General features: G+C 38.0%; 1 protein-coding gene across 1 annotated transcript in view; it reads left to right on the forward strand.

Moving 5' to 3' along the window:
- LOC131687773 (leukocyte elastase inhibitor-like) overlaps positions 1-2,266 on the forward strand; it is a 94,737-nt gene extending 92,471 nt beyond the window's left edge. Inside the window, exon 2 of the mRNA XM_058971866.1 lies at positions 1,550-2,266. Within this exon, the coding sequence (XP_058827849.1) occupies positions 1,550-2,266 (717 nt within the window). The remainder of the gene's footprint in view (positions 1-1,549) is intronic.
- Positions 2,267-18,311: the final 16,045 nt, after the last annotated feature.

Genomic DNA, 18,311 nt, shown 5'->3' on the forward strand with positions numbered 1-18,311 from the left:
TCGCACTGAGAAATATTTAATAGTAACTTATTTGTCTTAGTCCGAATTCCACGCGTGTTCTGATAATAAAGCGAGATTTGACGGTAACTGTTTTCACGATTCGGACCACGTCTGTTGGTAGCAGACATCTGATGTGCAGACGGAGGTGTGCGGATGCAGGTTAAATCCGCTGGTAATTCTTGAGCATCAGTAGAACTTCCTGTGTTACAGTAGGAAAGTGCGAAGAGTGGCTTATTGTGATTTAGTGTCTGCTGGTGTTGGCAAGAAGCGAAAAATATTACGTGTGTTCGACGAGGGCTGGAAATCAAATGGCCGGAAAACAATTCCCTTCTGCCACGTTGATTTGGATAGGGATAAATCTTTCAGCTGCAAATCAATACCAGCTTTGAACGATACGAATGAAAGTTCATCAAGTGTTCTGCCTTTAGGTACAAGTTTAACAATGTTCACAGCTGTGTCTGTTTTCAAATTGGTCCTGATCAGCTTTTCGATTTGATGCACTGTTGCCTGAGGATCGAAACCAGATAAGTACAGCTAAAACTGTGTATCCTTTTTAGCTGCCACCAATGGTATAGCGTCGTCCGGTTCAATATCTTTTGTACCTTCGAAAATGTTTTCGCGGTGCGGTGGTTCATCCGGGATTAACAGCCGTGGTCTCTTGCGTGATTTTGGGTTTAGTTGTGTTCTACGTGGTGTGGTGGGAAAGGGCGTTCGCTGAAGTATTCCTCAACCATTGACTGCATTGCGTTATTCGTCGATAAAATAAGTTGACGAAAACAAGCATTTGCCATCATTTTTGTACAAGCTTTGCACATACAAAACAATTGCGAACATCCAGATACAGCGTCACGAATTTCCCCTGACTGGTGAGCACATTTGAAGTGGAAAGATGATTTACAAAAGCCATTAAAAACTATTTCATCAGCCTCGTCAATACTGCGAGTACAAGCACAACAAAACGGCTCCATTGCTTTTTTTCCGTACGATCTCAACACAGAGCGAATGCGGTGCAGTTTTTGGCGATTTGTCGATATAATTTAACAAACAACGTTGTACTCCAAGCCACACCGATGCAGTGATGAAAAATACGTTTGATATGTAGTAATCCACAACGAATAAATCCGAAAAAAACCGATAAAAACACAATATTAGCACAGAGAAATAAAAACAACCAACCGAATTGACTAACCTTGTTATTGAATGTGCGTGATAACGTCCGGGACATAATGACGCTCATCCGTTTTCGGATGTTATGACGCAGCCTGATGCGTCATAATGTCCCTGACGTTATGACGCACCACCCTTCGGACGTTATGACCTCGGACGCTATGACACGGTGCCTGTTTGAAAGTATATATGTACAGTAAAATAGAAAAAAACATATTCTAACTTATGTCACAAAACACGAAATCTGCATCAAATTACCCTAGTCATCCCTACAATTGCGGATTATGTATATAGCGTTATATAAGAAAAGTCAGATCACACTGCTAGGTGGATTAAAAAAAGTTTTTCATCAACATTTTAATAAAATGTTTCTATTTTGCAGATTGATTGCTCAACACAAGATGTCGAGAGCGAAATATATTTCCATCTAATCGAGTCACACGGGAAACGAAGAATGGTGACGCTTCCCGCCATTACTATTAAAAAGCACTTTAAGTCGGGATATTTAACAGAGATGGACGTTACTGTTGCTGTAATTGAGGCAGAATCCCAAGATATTTCAACTATATTGATCATGCCTGGACAGCAAGGAGGTATACTACAAAAGGATAGCTTAACGAATATGGAAGCGAAGTTTCTACAGGGCGATTTTTCACGAAATATTGATTTGTTACTGCACAATATCAAACCAGTATTCCGCTCTCTTCAACTGCCTCGTATCCATATCAAATCTGTTATGAACAATTCAGAGCAGTTATTCGAACTAGGACTAAGCGATCTACTATTTAGCAACACAACGAACTTAAAAGGTCTTCAAGGAATCACCACAACTAATATTCATCTCTCAGAAATGTTACAAGTCAATCATATTATACTTTGCAAAATGATAAACCAGAAGCCACAGTCGACAGTTTTTGAGCAAACAGATTATAATGGTTTATATTTTCCAACAGAAACGATTCAAGGGACGGCTAATCACAGACAGACATCACCAGATAACGAAAATACAACTATCAGATTTAATAAACCATTTATGTTCGTAATAAGACATAATTTAACACGAATGATTTTATATATAGGGAGATTTAACCCTATTTAATAAACTATCAGTGTAGATAAAATAATATTATGTCTTTCGAAATTCCTTTGGCCTTTCTCATACATTGAGGTTATGCAATCACTTTGGAAACCAACAACCCTATCCCGGCCTTTTTACTGTAATAGGTAACCAGACTTAGCTCTTCAACTTGCCTCTTCCGTCCCCTCCCTTCACACCACCACTCCAAAATAAACAAAGGGTGCGGTTTGGGATTAGAATCCCGTACACCATCTTCATTTCCGCGCACCACCCCATATCAAAATAAGTAGCATGAAGATACTACGACGTATCATTATTGATAAGTTATTGTCGTTATTGAGATACACAGTACACACTCTTTCCACTTAGAGCCGATTTCTTCATCCTCACTTTACCTTTAAGGTTGCACAGAGAATGCGCAAAATTCGCAAACGAAAAAAGCAGTTTTTTTCCACACCGTATGTCAGATCTTCATAAAAATCAATCAGCAGTACTGTAACAATATTCTACATACGCTGATTGATCTTTATGAAGATCTGACATGCGGTGTGGAAAAAACTGCTTTTTTCGTTTGCGAATTTTGCGCATTCTCTGTGCAACCTTAAACCAAGTTTACCAATAACCTGGCTTAAGCGTTATCGAAATCGGCCCTCAGACACTTTTTCTCCGAAAATTGTCGGAATGCAAGAATACTCCTTTTCCAGTTTTGATCGACTTGTAGGAGCTCTTCATGCATTGAATGCAACCTGTTCATCTAAAAAATTGCAGATGATTGCATACCGTCATTGGGGGTTATTTTCCCCATAGGGGCTACTTTACGCTAAAATTGAAGAATGATGCTTGATCTTCTAGTTCAAATTTAACGTTATATTTTGACAAAAGCAAAACATAGTATTCGCTCGTTCAACACAAATATAAAAATTGGATACAGGTTTAAGAAAATGCTTGCAAGTAAGGGATTGTAGTTTAGGTTGGGACGGGTTTGTTTAGAGGCTGATGTCTTGTTTCCATGACAATATTTTTTAGCTTGTAGTACACTATTTTGTAGATATATTATGTGGCTTAATGCCTGCGAATTGAAGATGTAATTTTAAATTAGACTCAGGATCAATTTTCTACATGACGGCAAAATGGCCAAAAAAAGTGTTGTATAAGTTGGGACACTTCAAACAATTTAAATAATTAAAGGCAATTTAAACTGCATTATATTTATTTTTTGGTTAATATTTATTTGTTAATTGGTATTTTGGAATAAGAATAAGTAACTGAAAGATCTATTTACTTTCATTTGACAAAGTTAATCTGACTACCAGTTTTTACATGTAAAACTTGTACGCAATCTTGTACGCATGCGTAGTTGTATGGTGTCCCAACCTATACGACACGCTTGTCCCAACCAATTTTTCGGAGAAAAAAATCCAATGAAGCAAACGCAAAACTCTGAACGGTAATAACATTTAGTTACTTCTTAACACTTTAAAATTATTTACGTTGAAATTTCAATGAAAAAGATTCAATTTAAGATGGCGCCAAAATCAGCACAACAAAAGATTTTTCGCTCGTTTTTGACACTGCTTAGTACAGCTGTGACAATAATGAACTATAATTTCAACTTGGTATAAAAAGTGAGCTACGATCGAGTCTAGTATGTGCTAAAAATAACAGATGGCAACACTGCATAGGAACGAAAATATCGAGCTGTCCCAATCTATACAGCGTCCCAACCTATACGACAATCCCTTACAGTCGTAATTCGCTCGTTTGGTCACAGCCTCTGTCCAACTAACGAATTTGATTCGCTAGTTGGACCGCAAATGCATATGTTCACATCTCTAATTGTTGTCAGTTTGATTGTCCAAGGGAATTTGACGTGAAATTTTGACATTAAAATGCTTTTTAGTTGGACAATTGACTTATTTGACGTCTAGGACACCAACACAGTTGCAATGTGTATAGACAACATACATATAACGGATTGGACTTGCCATCAACGTTTCGAAGACAAAATACATGAGATGAAGAGGTTCTAGAGACGGCAATGTGAACCTCCCATCCCAAGTTCAGATTGACGGTGCACAGAGGAGTAACTAGAACAAATTCCTGGCCAATAACCAAAATATTTTCTTTCTCGATTTTTAGTTTCGTTATAATTTTTTGACATACCTGGAAGCATACTGAATAACGTGGTAAAATTAGTAGTATGTCAAAAATTGTTAAAGAATTTTTGCATATATGCAAAATGGTGATATTTTAAGGGTTTTTTTTAATAATATTCATTATATATCCAGTAATATCGCTTTCTAGTGATGATGACTGAATTGAATAAGACAATATATATATATATATATATATATATATATATATATATATATATATATATATATATATATATATATATATATATATATATATATATATATATATATATATATATATATATATATATATATATATATATATATATATATATATATATATATATATATATATATATATATATATATATATATATATATATATATATACATATATATAACTCTATATATATAGGGTGTTTGGTTCATGAGTAAGAATCTCTCGAGGGATGATTTACTATCATATTTGGAGCAAAAAATCGTTCTACACATACTATCAAATCTCAACCGTTACAGAGTTATTGAACTTTTTGTGTAAAAAACTTGTTTATCTTAAAACAACTCTAACTCAAAAAGTATAGCTCGTATTTTAAATCTTTTAGTGCCACTGGAAAGGTAATAAAATTTTCTATTGAATAATGTCCTCATATCTTTCAGATAATAGTTTTAATTACCTTTTAGTTGTAAAGTAGTTAAAAATTGGTGTTTTTGATGAGGTTTTTGTTAATTTTCTAAACTTTTCCTGTAATTGACTTGCAAGTTCTTAAATGACTCTAATCTAAAAAATATGCTTTATATCGCTATTACCAGGACTTCATTGGAAAGCTGAGAAAATTTCCTTTCGATGTATGAACAGATATCTTTTAGTTAAGTGTACTACATGACTTTTTACTAGTAAAATAACTCAAAATTTTTGTAATTATTCCAATTATTATTCAACTAAATTTATCGTCACTATTGTTCATTTGGTACCCCTTCATATTATCTACAACTTGTTATTTGACACTTTAGCCCTATCGCTTTTCATTTCGCTGCAATTTAATAGTTAACACAGGATGGCCTCATCACAAATGCAGTTGTTTCGAAATCGTTGTTTTTGCATATGAAACGAGAAGATAAAAATGATTTTGCTTCGAAACTAAAAGAGATAATTGAATGGAGTCAAAGGAAGAATTGTAGAACTTGCTGAGATGCATTAATTCCATGATAATAATGGTGAAGTTTATTATTTACTATTTTAAGAAAATAACGAAAATGCTACTAATAACACTAACTAAACTAATTAACTTCTAAAAGAATATTAAATTCACTTAACTAAAAGGTACTAATACATTTTTCTCTGCAAAGTTAAATAAGTAAAGGTACAATAAGTGCCATACTTTTTTAATAAGAGCTAGTATTAGTGAATATGAGATAAAACATCCAAGTTCAATAACCCAAACACATGAAAACAAGACAAGATAAGTGTATCATGTCAAAGAACAAATTATACAACTTTTCAAGACTAACAATTTGAATTATTAAAATAGTGATGTTAACTATTAAGATTTTCGCGAAGTGAACGAAAAATCGATCAAAATTGTTAAATTTTAAATAAATTACTGTGACAAGATTACTTAACCTCATTAGCTGAAACATTTAAGGACATTTTTTAGTGGAAAATTTTCTCACCTATCCAATGGATCTAAAAGTTTTGAAATACAAAGTATATTTTTTGAGTTAGAGCTATTTCAAGACAACTAGGTTTTTAACACAAAAAGTTCAATAACTTAGTAACGGTTGAGACTTCATGGTATGTGTAGAACGATTTTTTTCTCCAAATACATATATATATATATATATATATATATATATATATATATATATATATATATATATATATATATATATATATATATATATATATATATATATATATATATATATATATATATATATATATATATATATATATATATATATATATATATATATATATATATATATATATATATATATATATATATATATATATATATATATATATATATATCATGGTTAAGAACCTCTCGAGGGATGATTGACTGTCGTATTTGGAGAAAAAAATCGTTCTACACATACCATGAAATCTCAACCGTTACTAAGTTATTGAACTTTTTGTGTTAAAAACCTAGTTGTCTTGAAATAGCTCTAACTCAAAAAATATACTTTGTATTTCAAAACTTTTAGATCCATTGGATAGGTGAGAAAATTTTCCACTAAAAAATGTCCTTAAATGTTTCAGCTAATGAGGTTAAGTAATCTTGTCACAGTAATTTATTTAAAATTTAACAATTTTGATCGATTTTTCGTTCACTTCGCGAAAATCTTAATAGTTAACATCACTATTTTAATAATTCAAATTGTTAGTCTTGAAAAGTTGTATAATTTGTTCTTTGACATGATACACTTATCTTGTCTTGTTTTCATGTGTTTGGGTTATTGAACTTGGATATTTTATCTCATATTCACTAATAATAGCTCTTATCAAAAAAGTATGGCACTTATTGTACCTTTACTTATTTAACTTTGCAGAGAAAAATGTATTAGTACCTTTTAGTTAAGTGAATTTAATATTCTTTTAGAAGTTAATTAGTTTAGTTAGTGTTATTAGTAGCATTTTCGTTATTTTCTTAAAATAGTAAATAATAAACTTCACCATTATTATCATGGAATTAATGCATCTCAGCAAGTTCTACAATTCTTCCTTTGACTCCATTCAATTATCTCTTTTAGTTTCGAAGAAAAATCATTTTTATCTTCTCGTTTCATATGCAAAAACAACGATTTCGAAACAACTGCATTTGTGATGAGGCCATCCTGTGTTAACTATTAAATTGCAGCGAAATGAAAAGCGATAGGGCTAAAGTGTCAAATAACAAGTTGTAGATAATATGAAGGGGTACCAAATGAACAATAGTGACGATAAATTTAGTTGAATAATAATTGGAATAATTACAAAAATCACCAAAAAGACGCAAATTTTGAGTTATTTTACTAGTAAAAAGTCATGTAGTACACTTAACTAAAAGATATCTGTTCATACATCGAAAGGAAATTTTCTCAGCTTTCCAATGAAGTCCTGGTAATAGCGATATAAAGCATATTTTTTTAGATTAGAGTCATTTAAGAACTTGCAAGTCAATTACAGGAAAAGTTTAGAAAATTAACAAAAACCTCATCAAAAACACCAATTTTTAACTACTTTACAACTAAAAGGTAATTAAAACTATTATCTGAAAGATATGAGGACATTATTCAATAGAAAATTTTCTTACCTTTCCAGTGGCACTAAAAGATTTAAAACAGGGTGTTTGGTTCATAATTAAGAACCTCTCGAGAGATGATTGACTGTCGTATTTGGAGAAAAAATCATTCTACACATACCATGAAATCTCAATCGTTACTAAGTTATTGAACTTTTTGTGTTAAAAACTTAGTTGTCTTAAAATAGCTCTAAATCAAAAAATATACTTTGTATTTCATATCTTTTAGATCCATTGGATAGGTGAGAAAATTTTCCACTAAAAATGTCCTCAAATGTTTCAGCTAATGAGGTTAAGTAATCTTTTCACAGTAATTTATTTAAAATTTTGATCGATTTTTCGTTCACTTCGCGAAAATCTTAATAGTTAACATCACTATTTTAATAATTCAAATTGTTAGTCTTCAAAAGTTGTATAATTTGTTCTTTGACATGACACACTTATCTTAACTTTTAACTACTTTACAACTAAAAGGTAATTAAAACTATTATCTGAAAGATATGAGGACATTATTCAATAGAAAATTTTCTCACCTTTCCAGTGGCACTAAAAGATTTAAAATACGAGCTATACTTTTTGAGTTAGAGTTGTTTTAAGATAAACAAGTTTTTTACACAAAAGGTTCAATAACTCTGTTGAGATGATTTGATGGTATGTGTAGAACGATTTTTTGCTCCAAATATGATAGTAAATCACTCCTCGAGAAATTCTTACTCATGAACCAAACACCCTGTATATATATATATATATATATATATATATATATATATATATATATATATATATATATATATATATATATATATATATATATATATATATATATATATATATATATATATATATATATATATATATATATATATATATATATATATATATATATATATATATATATATATATATATATATATATATATATATATATATATTGTCTTATTCAATTGAGTCATCATCACTAGAAAGCGATATTACTGGATATATAATGAATATTATTTAAAAAAACCCTTAAAATATCACCATTTTGCATATATGCAAAAATTCTTTAACAATTTTTGACATACTACTAATTTTACCACGTTATTCAGTAGGCTTCCAGGTATGTCAAAAAATTATAACGAAACTAAAAATCGAGAAAGAAAATATTTTGGTTATTAGCCAGGAATTTGTTCTAGTTACTCCTCTGTGCACCGTCAATCTGAACTCGGGATGGGAGGTTCACATTGCCGTCTCTAGAACTTCTTCATCTCATGTATTTTGTCTTCGAAACGTTGATGGCAAGTCCAATCCGTTATATGTATGTTGTCTATACACATTGCAACTGTATTGGTATCCTAGACGTCAAATAATGAATTCCGCTAGTGAATGACGGATCTCAATAGTAGCATGTCTGTAATAATATACGTACATGGAACTATTGAGAACCAGAGCTACAGGTCCAAAGCCCTGGTAAAGGAGGATGGTTGTGATGATCTGAGCCGCGGTCACCAAGTAAAGCAAGATAGGCCATAACCCCAATTCCAAGGCGTGAAGCGACCCGTGCCGAGGGATGAGTGATCGAGGGGGTGAAAAAGATGCTCGATCGTTAACGGAGCCTGTGGGGTACCTGAGCAACCACCACAGTAAGCGTCCCTTACCACGTTAATGCGGAGCTCTGGCGTGTCGGACATTTATTCTCGCGCTACTCGTGGGTACTGAAATGGCGAACAAAAACAAAAATTATAATAAACAAGCGGAGGTGTCAAACCCCTTTGCTAGAGGTGGTTTGGCGAGGTCTCCCCCCGTAGGGAGAGTAGTGGAGCGACGAGTGCTGCATCTGATAGCACCAGTGACCCCCAGTAGTGGTAGGAAATAGCCCTACCAACGCACTGGACGGGCCACTATCCGCGATGCGCAAAGTGGTGGAGCAGCTCGATTCAATAATCGAGTTCACTAGCGCAAAGCAAAACATAAGCAAGGAGTTAAAGCAGAGTCTCCTGGAGCTCCGGAAAACTGTTCGTGTCGCAAGACAGAAACAGCAGGCTTATGCCAAGAGGGTGGAATGTCGGGAGAAGTCCGACAAAGAAACCCAGACAGTGGCCTCCAAGAGGGAGGGAAGAGAGAAGGTCGATACAGGCACTCAAACAGTGGCCTTCACCTTCTATGGAGCAGCCATGTCGCTCGAAGCGGCGGCCGAGTTCCCCTCGAAGGGAAAAGGAAAGGGCAAGGGCAATCGTAAGACGGCGTCGAACGCGAAGCGCCCTAGAAAGTCGCCAGGCGAGGGTGCAAAAACCGACACCACACGGCGTGCAACCGTTAAGGCCAAACGCCGTCTGGCCGAGGTAAGCGAGGGCGAGAGTGACCTCGCTGGGCAGAGCGATGGTACCAGCTACCCAGCGCGACCAAGGCAGGGGGGCCCAAACCCCTGGACGCTGGTCACCAAGAAGAAGCCGGCACCAACACCGGAGGTACCGCGGCCCGCGAAGAAGACCAAGGACAGAGTCGAGGCCTTGTGGTTAAAACCGACAAGGACAAATACGCCGACGTCCTAAAGTCGATGAAGGCGGCCGAAAGCCTTTCGGCCCTTGAGCAAGATGTGCGTAGCGTGAGACGCACCAACACGGGAGAAATGCTTCTGGTGCTGAAGCGAGGCGCACAATCTAGTGCGGTGTACAAGGCCTTGGCCCAAGAGGTCCTTGGTGAAGGCGCCCAAGTCAGGTCGCTAGGGGCGGAAATGACTCTCCAGTGCAAGCATCTGGACGAGTTCACAACCGCAGATTTCGTCGCAGCTGTTAAGGAGCAATGCGACGTCACAATCGAGCGGGCCTCTGTGCGACTTAGAGAGGGACACTCTGGCACCCAAATAGCCTACCTCAGGCTACTGAAGGCGGATGCCAAAAAGGTAACCGAGAAAGGTAAGCTGAAGATCGGCTGATCGGTATGCCCAATTAGCATACCCCAGCCGCCTTCAGTGGATAGGTGCTATCGGTGCCTTGAGTCCGGCCACAAAGCCAACGAGTGCAAGGGCATAGATAGGAGCAAACTATGTCGTCGCTGCGGTGAAGAGGGGCATAAAGAGCGGGGTTGCACTAAGGCGCACAAGTGCCTTATCTGCACCGCTAAGAAGCAAGCCCATAAACATGCTATTAGCGGACCTTCGTGTACCTTCGGTGAGTACATTCCGTAGAAACGGGGTGGAGGCGTGAATTGACCTACCATTTGCCAGCCCGAGTCTGGCTCCAGGCATGGAATGGAGGGTAGACGATGGCTACACCCATAGCGATCATTTAGCAATCCGCTTTAGGATCAACCATGGTGTGCAGCATCCGAGGGCGGGAGATCACTGTCAGGTACGCGGGTGGAAGTCCAATTACTTCGACAGCGAAGCTTTCACCGCGGCCCTGGGACTGGAGGCCAACACCGACAGTCTAAGTGGGGATGCGCTGGTAGCTGTTCAATCACGCGCGTGCGACGCCACTATGCCGAGGAAAACACTGCCAAGAAACGGCAGATGCCCTGTATATTGATGGAGTGCCGAGATTGCAGCTCTACGGTTAGCCTGCCTCAGAGCTAGACGTAGGATGCAAAGAGCTCGCACCGAGGATGCAAAAGAGAACCGCCGTGAAGTGTTTCGAGCTGCGAAATTGGCCCTTAACAAGGCCATCAAAAGCAGCAAGAGAGCGTGTTTCGACAACCTGTGTGAGAGTGCCAACGCGAATCCGTGGGGTGACGCCTACAGGATTGTGATGGCCAAGACCAAAGGGGGCTCTTCACCCCCAGAACGGTCTCCGGACCGGTTGGCAACGATTATCGAAGTACTCTTCCCGTCTCGAGCCACAAGCCCCTGGCCACCTGCACTACGAGACAGTGCGGGCACGGCCGAAATGGTGGCTCCAGTGAAGATTGAAGAACTACTCGTAGTGGCTAAATCCCCAGCAATGAACAAAGCTCCAGGGCCGGATGGAGTTCCAAACAACGCTCTCAAGGCAGCGATCATAGCGAACCCGAACATGTTCAGGCTAGCTATGCAGAGATACCTTGACGAGTGCCGTTTCCCCGATAGATGGAAAAGGCAGAAATTGGTGCTGTTGCCGAAGCCCGGGAAGCCGCCAGGCGACCTATCAGCATACAGACCAATCTGTCTAATCGTCACGGCTGGCAAACTGCTTGAGAGGATCATCCTCAACAGGCTAACCCCGTACGCGGAAGGTACGAACGGTCTGTCAAGCAATCAGTTTGGCTTTCGGAAGGGTAAGTCCACAGTGGACGCTCTCAACTCAGTGATAAATACTGCCGAGATAGCGATCCAACGGAAAAGGCGAGGTATTCGATACTGTGCGTTAGTGACACTTGACGTGAAGAACGCATTCAACAGCGCAAGCTGGGATGCCATCGCGCTCTCGTTACACCGGCTTAGCCTACCGGTGGGTCTGTACCGGAGCCTGGAAAGTTACTTCCAGAACCGCGTACTGCTATACGAGACCGATGCCGGTCAGAAAAGGGTTCCGATTACCGCCGGAGTCCCGCAGGGCTTGATCCTAGGCCCGGTGCTATGGAACCTTATGTATGATGGGGTTCTGAGACTGAAGTTCCCTCCTGGGGTCAAGATCGTCGGCTTTGCTGACGACGTAACCTTGGAGGTCTACGGGGAGTCAATTCCTGAGGTAGAACTAACCGCAGAACACGCGATCAGCACGGTGGAGGAATGGATGAGCGCGAGAGGCCTGGAGCTCGCTCATCATAAGACGGAGGTAGTTATCGTCAACAACCGCAAGTCGGCACAACATGCAGTTATCCATGTGGGAGAAGTCGCGATCACTTCACAGCGAAGTCTGAAGTCTCTCGGAGTCATCATAGACAACAAGCTGACCTTCGGCAGCCATGTCGACTATACATGCAAGAGAGCGTCGACTGCTGTTGCGGCTCTATCGAGAATGATGTCCAACAGCTCAAAGGTGTGCGCCAGTAGACGCAGGTTACTGGCAGGCGTTGCCGTATCTATCCTCAAGTACGGCGGCCCGTCATGGTCAAGAGCACTGAGGGTAACCAGTTGCCTACAGAAACTGGAGAGCACCTACCGCGTGATGTGCCTCAGAGTGATATCTGCCTACCGCACGGTATCACACGATGCATCCTGCGTGATAGCGAGCATGATGCCAGTCGGGCTGGTCATTCGGGAAGATGAGGAGTGCTTCGAGCTACGTGGAAACAGGGGAGCCCGCGAGCGCACCAGGGCGACCTCTGTCGCCAGATAGCAGCGTGAGTGGGACAACTCCTCGAAAGGTAGGTGGACCCCCCGGCTGATACCTAGCATATCGAGCTGGGTGGGAAGACCCCATGGGGAAGTTCACTTCCACCTGACACAATTCCTGTCAGGCCATGGCTGTTTCCACAGGTTCGGGCACGCGGAGGTCCCAGTCTGCCCGGACTGCCCAGCTGTAGACGAAACTGCCGAACACATACTGTTCGTATGTCATCGGTTCGACGTCGAAAGAAGAGCAATGCTTGACGTCTGTGGCTGGGACACAACCCCTGATACCCTTATTCAGCGGATGTGTCAATCGGTCGAGAAGTGGAACGCAGTCTCGGCTGCTAGCATCCAGATTGCCTGTAGGCTACAGGTAATCTGGCAAACCGAGCAACAGACGACCGGCACGGCTAACTAGTGATTGGTTAGCTGGAGCGAAAAAGGCCAAGCGCAAAAAAGGGAGTGAATGGTCTGTTCATGCCGAGGCAGGTTTGGCGCAGCGACTGGCAATCGAGTAAGGGGTAAACCCAGCCACCCCGAAGCAAGACAGAAGAGTGAGTATATAGGCGTATAAGTGGACTGCCTCATGCCAAGACGGGAGGGTCGTAGCGTAGTATATTGGGACTTAGCTATCGATGCCTCATGGCGTGGCAGAGGAGTGAAAGGGTGAGATTCCAAGTCAGTCTCACACGGCATGTTAAGGGTGAGCACAAAAGTCAGCCTCACATGGTATGGTGGAGGCTAGCACAAAAGTAAACCTAGCAAGGAATGAAAAAGGTGAGCACACAAGTCAGCCTCGCATGGTATGTCAGAAGTGGGGCCTAAGAAAAATGTCCCACATGGGATGCCAGGGGGAGTGACAGAGGTACAATTGAGTAGCACGATCGAGAGTGAATCAGGTGATAGGGTGAGCACCCAAGTCAGCCTCACATGGTATGGGTGGGGCGAGCGCAAAAGTAAGCCTAGCAAGGAATGAGTAAGGTGAGCACACAAGTCAGCCTCGCGAGGAACGAAAAAGGTGAGCACAAAAGTCAGCCTCATGTGGGAGTGCTTTTAAACAACCTACCAGTGTGATGAGACATTTCTTATAACTCTTATCACGTTCTTCGGATATTATATCGATTACAAACATTTTGAACATGATGCTTCGCGATTTTTTGATAACACATACAAAATGGTATAGTGGCAGGACTCAGAGAATCGCTCAAATCAGCATAGGACAACATCAGGGCTAGAACTCTCAAAGGCTTAACCAATCAATGGAAAAGCGGAAAAATGGTCCATAAAATAGACATACAAACGAATTATTGCTAATGCTCTGTTAATAACATATCTAAATTCTTTAATCAATGCATTGTGTAGGGAAAACTGAATTTTCCTAATGGGCTTATATATGTTGTGCTGGGCCAAAAAAATCAAATTTTTTTTTTAATTAATTTGAAGTTCATACTCTCAATAGCGTTAACTCAAATTTCCAACGCCACTGAGAACTAAGAACTGCATTGCAGCTCTTGATATCATGCAACCTCTGAAGTGCATAGTTCACTTTACTTCGATATCGACTTTTTCTAAAAGTGATCGTGATATTATCGCTAATCCTAATACCAAAGAACAAATAAAAAACTTTGGAAACCCGTTAGGGAAAATCATCATCATTCCCTGAAATTTTCTTTTTCACGCAACTTGCCGGTAACTCTCCGTCACTTACGTTAATGCACTGGGTACACCCTGCTCTAAAGATCTAGCGAAATCGTCTTAGAGCACCAGCTGGTCTCATTCAGATCCATTTGCGCGATTTTCGGCGGGTAAATCGGAGAAGAGTTCTAAAAACTATTCCATAATTTTTAGAAAAAAGTTCAATTCCATAATTTTCAGTTCAGTAATACGAGAGATCGTGCTTACCGCAAGCCATAGAAGAATAAATTGCGTTGTGGAGCGACGGTCACTGTTCGTTTATTACACAATAAAACTATTGAAAATTTTCAAATGCTTTGAAATTTTCACAACCTTACTAGGGAAAGTTGTTCAATAAGCTTTTGTAATATTGTGTAGGAGAAAAGCTGAAAACTTCTGTATTTTCTCAATCTGCAACATATAAATTCCTAAGTATACCAATTAATTTAGGATACCCTTTTAACATAAACTATCGTACGAATGGGAACAGGTTTGTCAAATTTTAGAAGAATTCGATATAATAACCCCTTGAAAACTATAAAAAAAATTGGTGTGATTCGATGCAATTGATAACAATATCCTTACACAATTGGATGTACCTAATAATGTGGGACACTTTGAATATTCATTCAGTGAAGACCCGTTTTTATCAGCCCTATGGTGTATTTTAGGTTGACAAGATGAGGACATTGACTAAATCGGGCAGTGGCGTAGCCAGGGGGGGTTTTGGGGGTTAAACCCCCCCCCCCCCCCCCCCAAACCAAAATTAATTGGATTGAAAAAAAAATTGATGCTGACGAATTTAATTTAATATTCCACAAAATATTTTTGGAAAAATATTCTCTGATAACTACATTGAGAACTGTGTTTAAAGCGTCATGAGAACTTTTGAAAAATTGTGGGAAGGGGATCTTGTAACTTATCTCTTAGCCAAAATCCCATAGTTGTCAAATTACTTCAATGTAAAATAAAATAACTGTCTGAATTATTATGAGCTCCTTTTTGGAAAGATGCTTCAAAATATGGATTAGAGAAAATTTTTCGAATGGGAATCTAAATTTGAATAGGTTGATTGCATATAAAACATAAGCTTGTTTACCGAAAACTTACATACATTTCAACATTTGCTGAAAATGTATTTTTTTAGATTGTGTAGAGTTTAGACAACAATTCAATATGGTTAACAACAAGAATAACATTTCATAAACTAGTTGAAAGCTGATGTAATTTTGTCTCTAGCAGGTCAGGATCGGTTTTATGAGCATTGGATTTTTGTTGTATTATCAACTAAATGAATAGCCTCTTAGCAGGATGCAATGAATGGCGTACTAAAATTTTGTATGCTATGTCCTAGTACTGCAAGTTGTAAGGTTGACTAATGAAGAAAAGTAAAATTAATGCTCGATAAATTTTTAACGGTCACGATCACATTCATTCGAAACTGCCAAATTTCGATGTTAAGTAACATTGAAGAATTTCGAAACGTAAAACTGTTCACCTGCTGATAGAATAATTTTGACAGTTAATCCTCCTAGAAGTAATTATAGACAAGAATTACTCTTCAACCAAATTTGGGTCGAGACTTAATGTCTCCAGAAAAGTTTTCGAAAGTGCTATTTCAAACAACTTTGTCAAAGACATAAATATCCCACATATTCAGAGTATCGAAATATAGTAGTAGAAAACCTTTACAACAAGCTATTCTGAAGTTACTGTATTTGATAAATCTCTTCTGCGGTAATTAAATAATAAATTCACATTGCGTTCAAGGTGCCTTTGAAGCTTACAAAAAAAATAAGGGAACTGGATTTAAAACAAATAATTCCCAGATATTAAAAGGACTCAAAAACACAAAGAGTGATTCCATTTTCAGGAGCTAGCATCAATTCGGCGCTAGCTTAGTCCGCCCACCAAGTTAGTGTCGGATTCTGATGAGATGAAGTCGAAACGCAAGTTTCAGTTCCATCCATCCATAATTTAGTTATAGGTTTTGTGTTCTCAACTCGCAATGATTGTTTCAAACAATTTTATCCGTAGCGCAGAAAAAAATAGTTTTCACCTAAATTTTTCTTCACTAAAAAGAAATATAGCAGGCCCAGTCCATTTAAATCCCTATATGTTGAATTCATGTAGCCTTCATATTTTCAACAAAATTGTTTGAAATGACATTATCAAAAACTTTGCTGAAGACACCATGTCTCTTAATATTTTTGAAAAATTAATTCACCATAATTACCTCTATGAGAGTTAATCACTAAAATTTCTATATCAAAGCTGTTTTATGTTGATAACTTCCCGAAGTTGTCAAACCTTCAAAGTCAAGGATTATTATATTAGGTGATCTTGAACGTTGAAAATTTTTTAGATCATTTATCCCACTATAAAAGATCGCAATTTTTGACTTCATTGACATATTATACAAGAAAATAATCTATAGAGGTTTGAAAACTGTTCCATGTTGATCCTTCTTGTTTGTAGACTGGAATGACATCTGTTAGACTACTTATGTTTTTGAGTTTTCAATAATTTATCAAACTCATATTAAATTTTAGCATTTTTTCAAAAAATTTGCGATTTTCATCAAAACCCCCTCCAAACCAAATTTCTGGCTACGCCACTGAAATCGGGACATATTTTTTCTTTCTTTATAATAAACTGAAGCTGTTGAAATATTCTTCTTGATTGATTATCTAATATAAATTTTTCTAAAAGGGGCTTCTAGCGCAAATTTAAAAAAAAAAATGGCTCATTGGCGTCTTTAAGATAAGGAAAACATGCTCAAGAAAGGATTTACTCGAATTCAGTCTGCTAGAGCCTAAACATATTTTCATATGCGACTGACAAAATCGGAGGCAGACTAAATCGGGGGCTGATCAAATCGGGTCTTCAATGTATTATGATGGATAGGCAGTATTCGATGAAGTTTCTTGTGGACGAGTGTAAAACGACTTTGCTGCTACTTACTTGGAGTCAGCGGCATAGCCAGAAATTCGGTTTGGTGAAAATCGAAGTTAATATCCAATTGGCAATTGGTCATCTTTGAAGTATTAAAATTATGGAGAATCAGTTTTTCAAAAAATTGTAGCAAAGTTCCTGTCTTTAGCGAATTTGTTGAGACCATCATTTAAAAAAAATATTGCTGGCATGAATACTACGTGTAGGCAGTATATCGAGTTTTAAAATGATATTTATGAAATGATCCCTAATCTATTTTTTTCTCAAATTACTTTCTATTGTAAGCTTTATTAAATGTAAATTTTATTGATTATAAACAGTAGAAGAGATTTATCATAAACAGTAAAATCAGTACAGAATTCAATGTGGCATCCCCATTGGAGCCTTCGTGTCTTCAACAAAGTGGTTTGTAATAACACTCCCCAAGATTTTGCTGAAGACATTGAGTCTCGAATTATTTCTTTAAATTTTGAATATAGAGCTTTAAACCATAGGGTCGATGGCCTCTTTTCGGGTTAGAGAAATCTCTTGTGGAAAAATCTCTGATCCTATGTGCGTGGTTGGGAATCGAACCCAGGTGAGCTGCGTACAAAACAATCGATTTACCAACTATGCTATGCGCGTTCCCCAAGAATTAAATTTGTTTGAAGAGTAAACTCTCCATAAATACTTCTTGGAGGATATAGCGCCAAAATTATTTTATCAAATGATGTGCTGTTTAATGTTTGTAAAATGCATCGAAGATGGTAACTTTCCAAAATTGGCGGTTTCAAAATGATGTGATCTTGACC

The sequence above is a fragment of the Topomyia yanbarensis genome, chromosome 3 (assembly GCF_030247195.1).
Source record: "Topomyia yanbarensis strain Yona2022 chromosome 3, ASM3024719v1, whole genome shotgun sequence".
NCBI classification, from domain to species: Eukaryota; Metazoa; Arthropoda; class Insecta; order Diptera; family Culicidae; genus Topomyia; species Topomyia yanbarensis.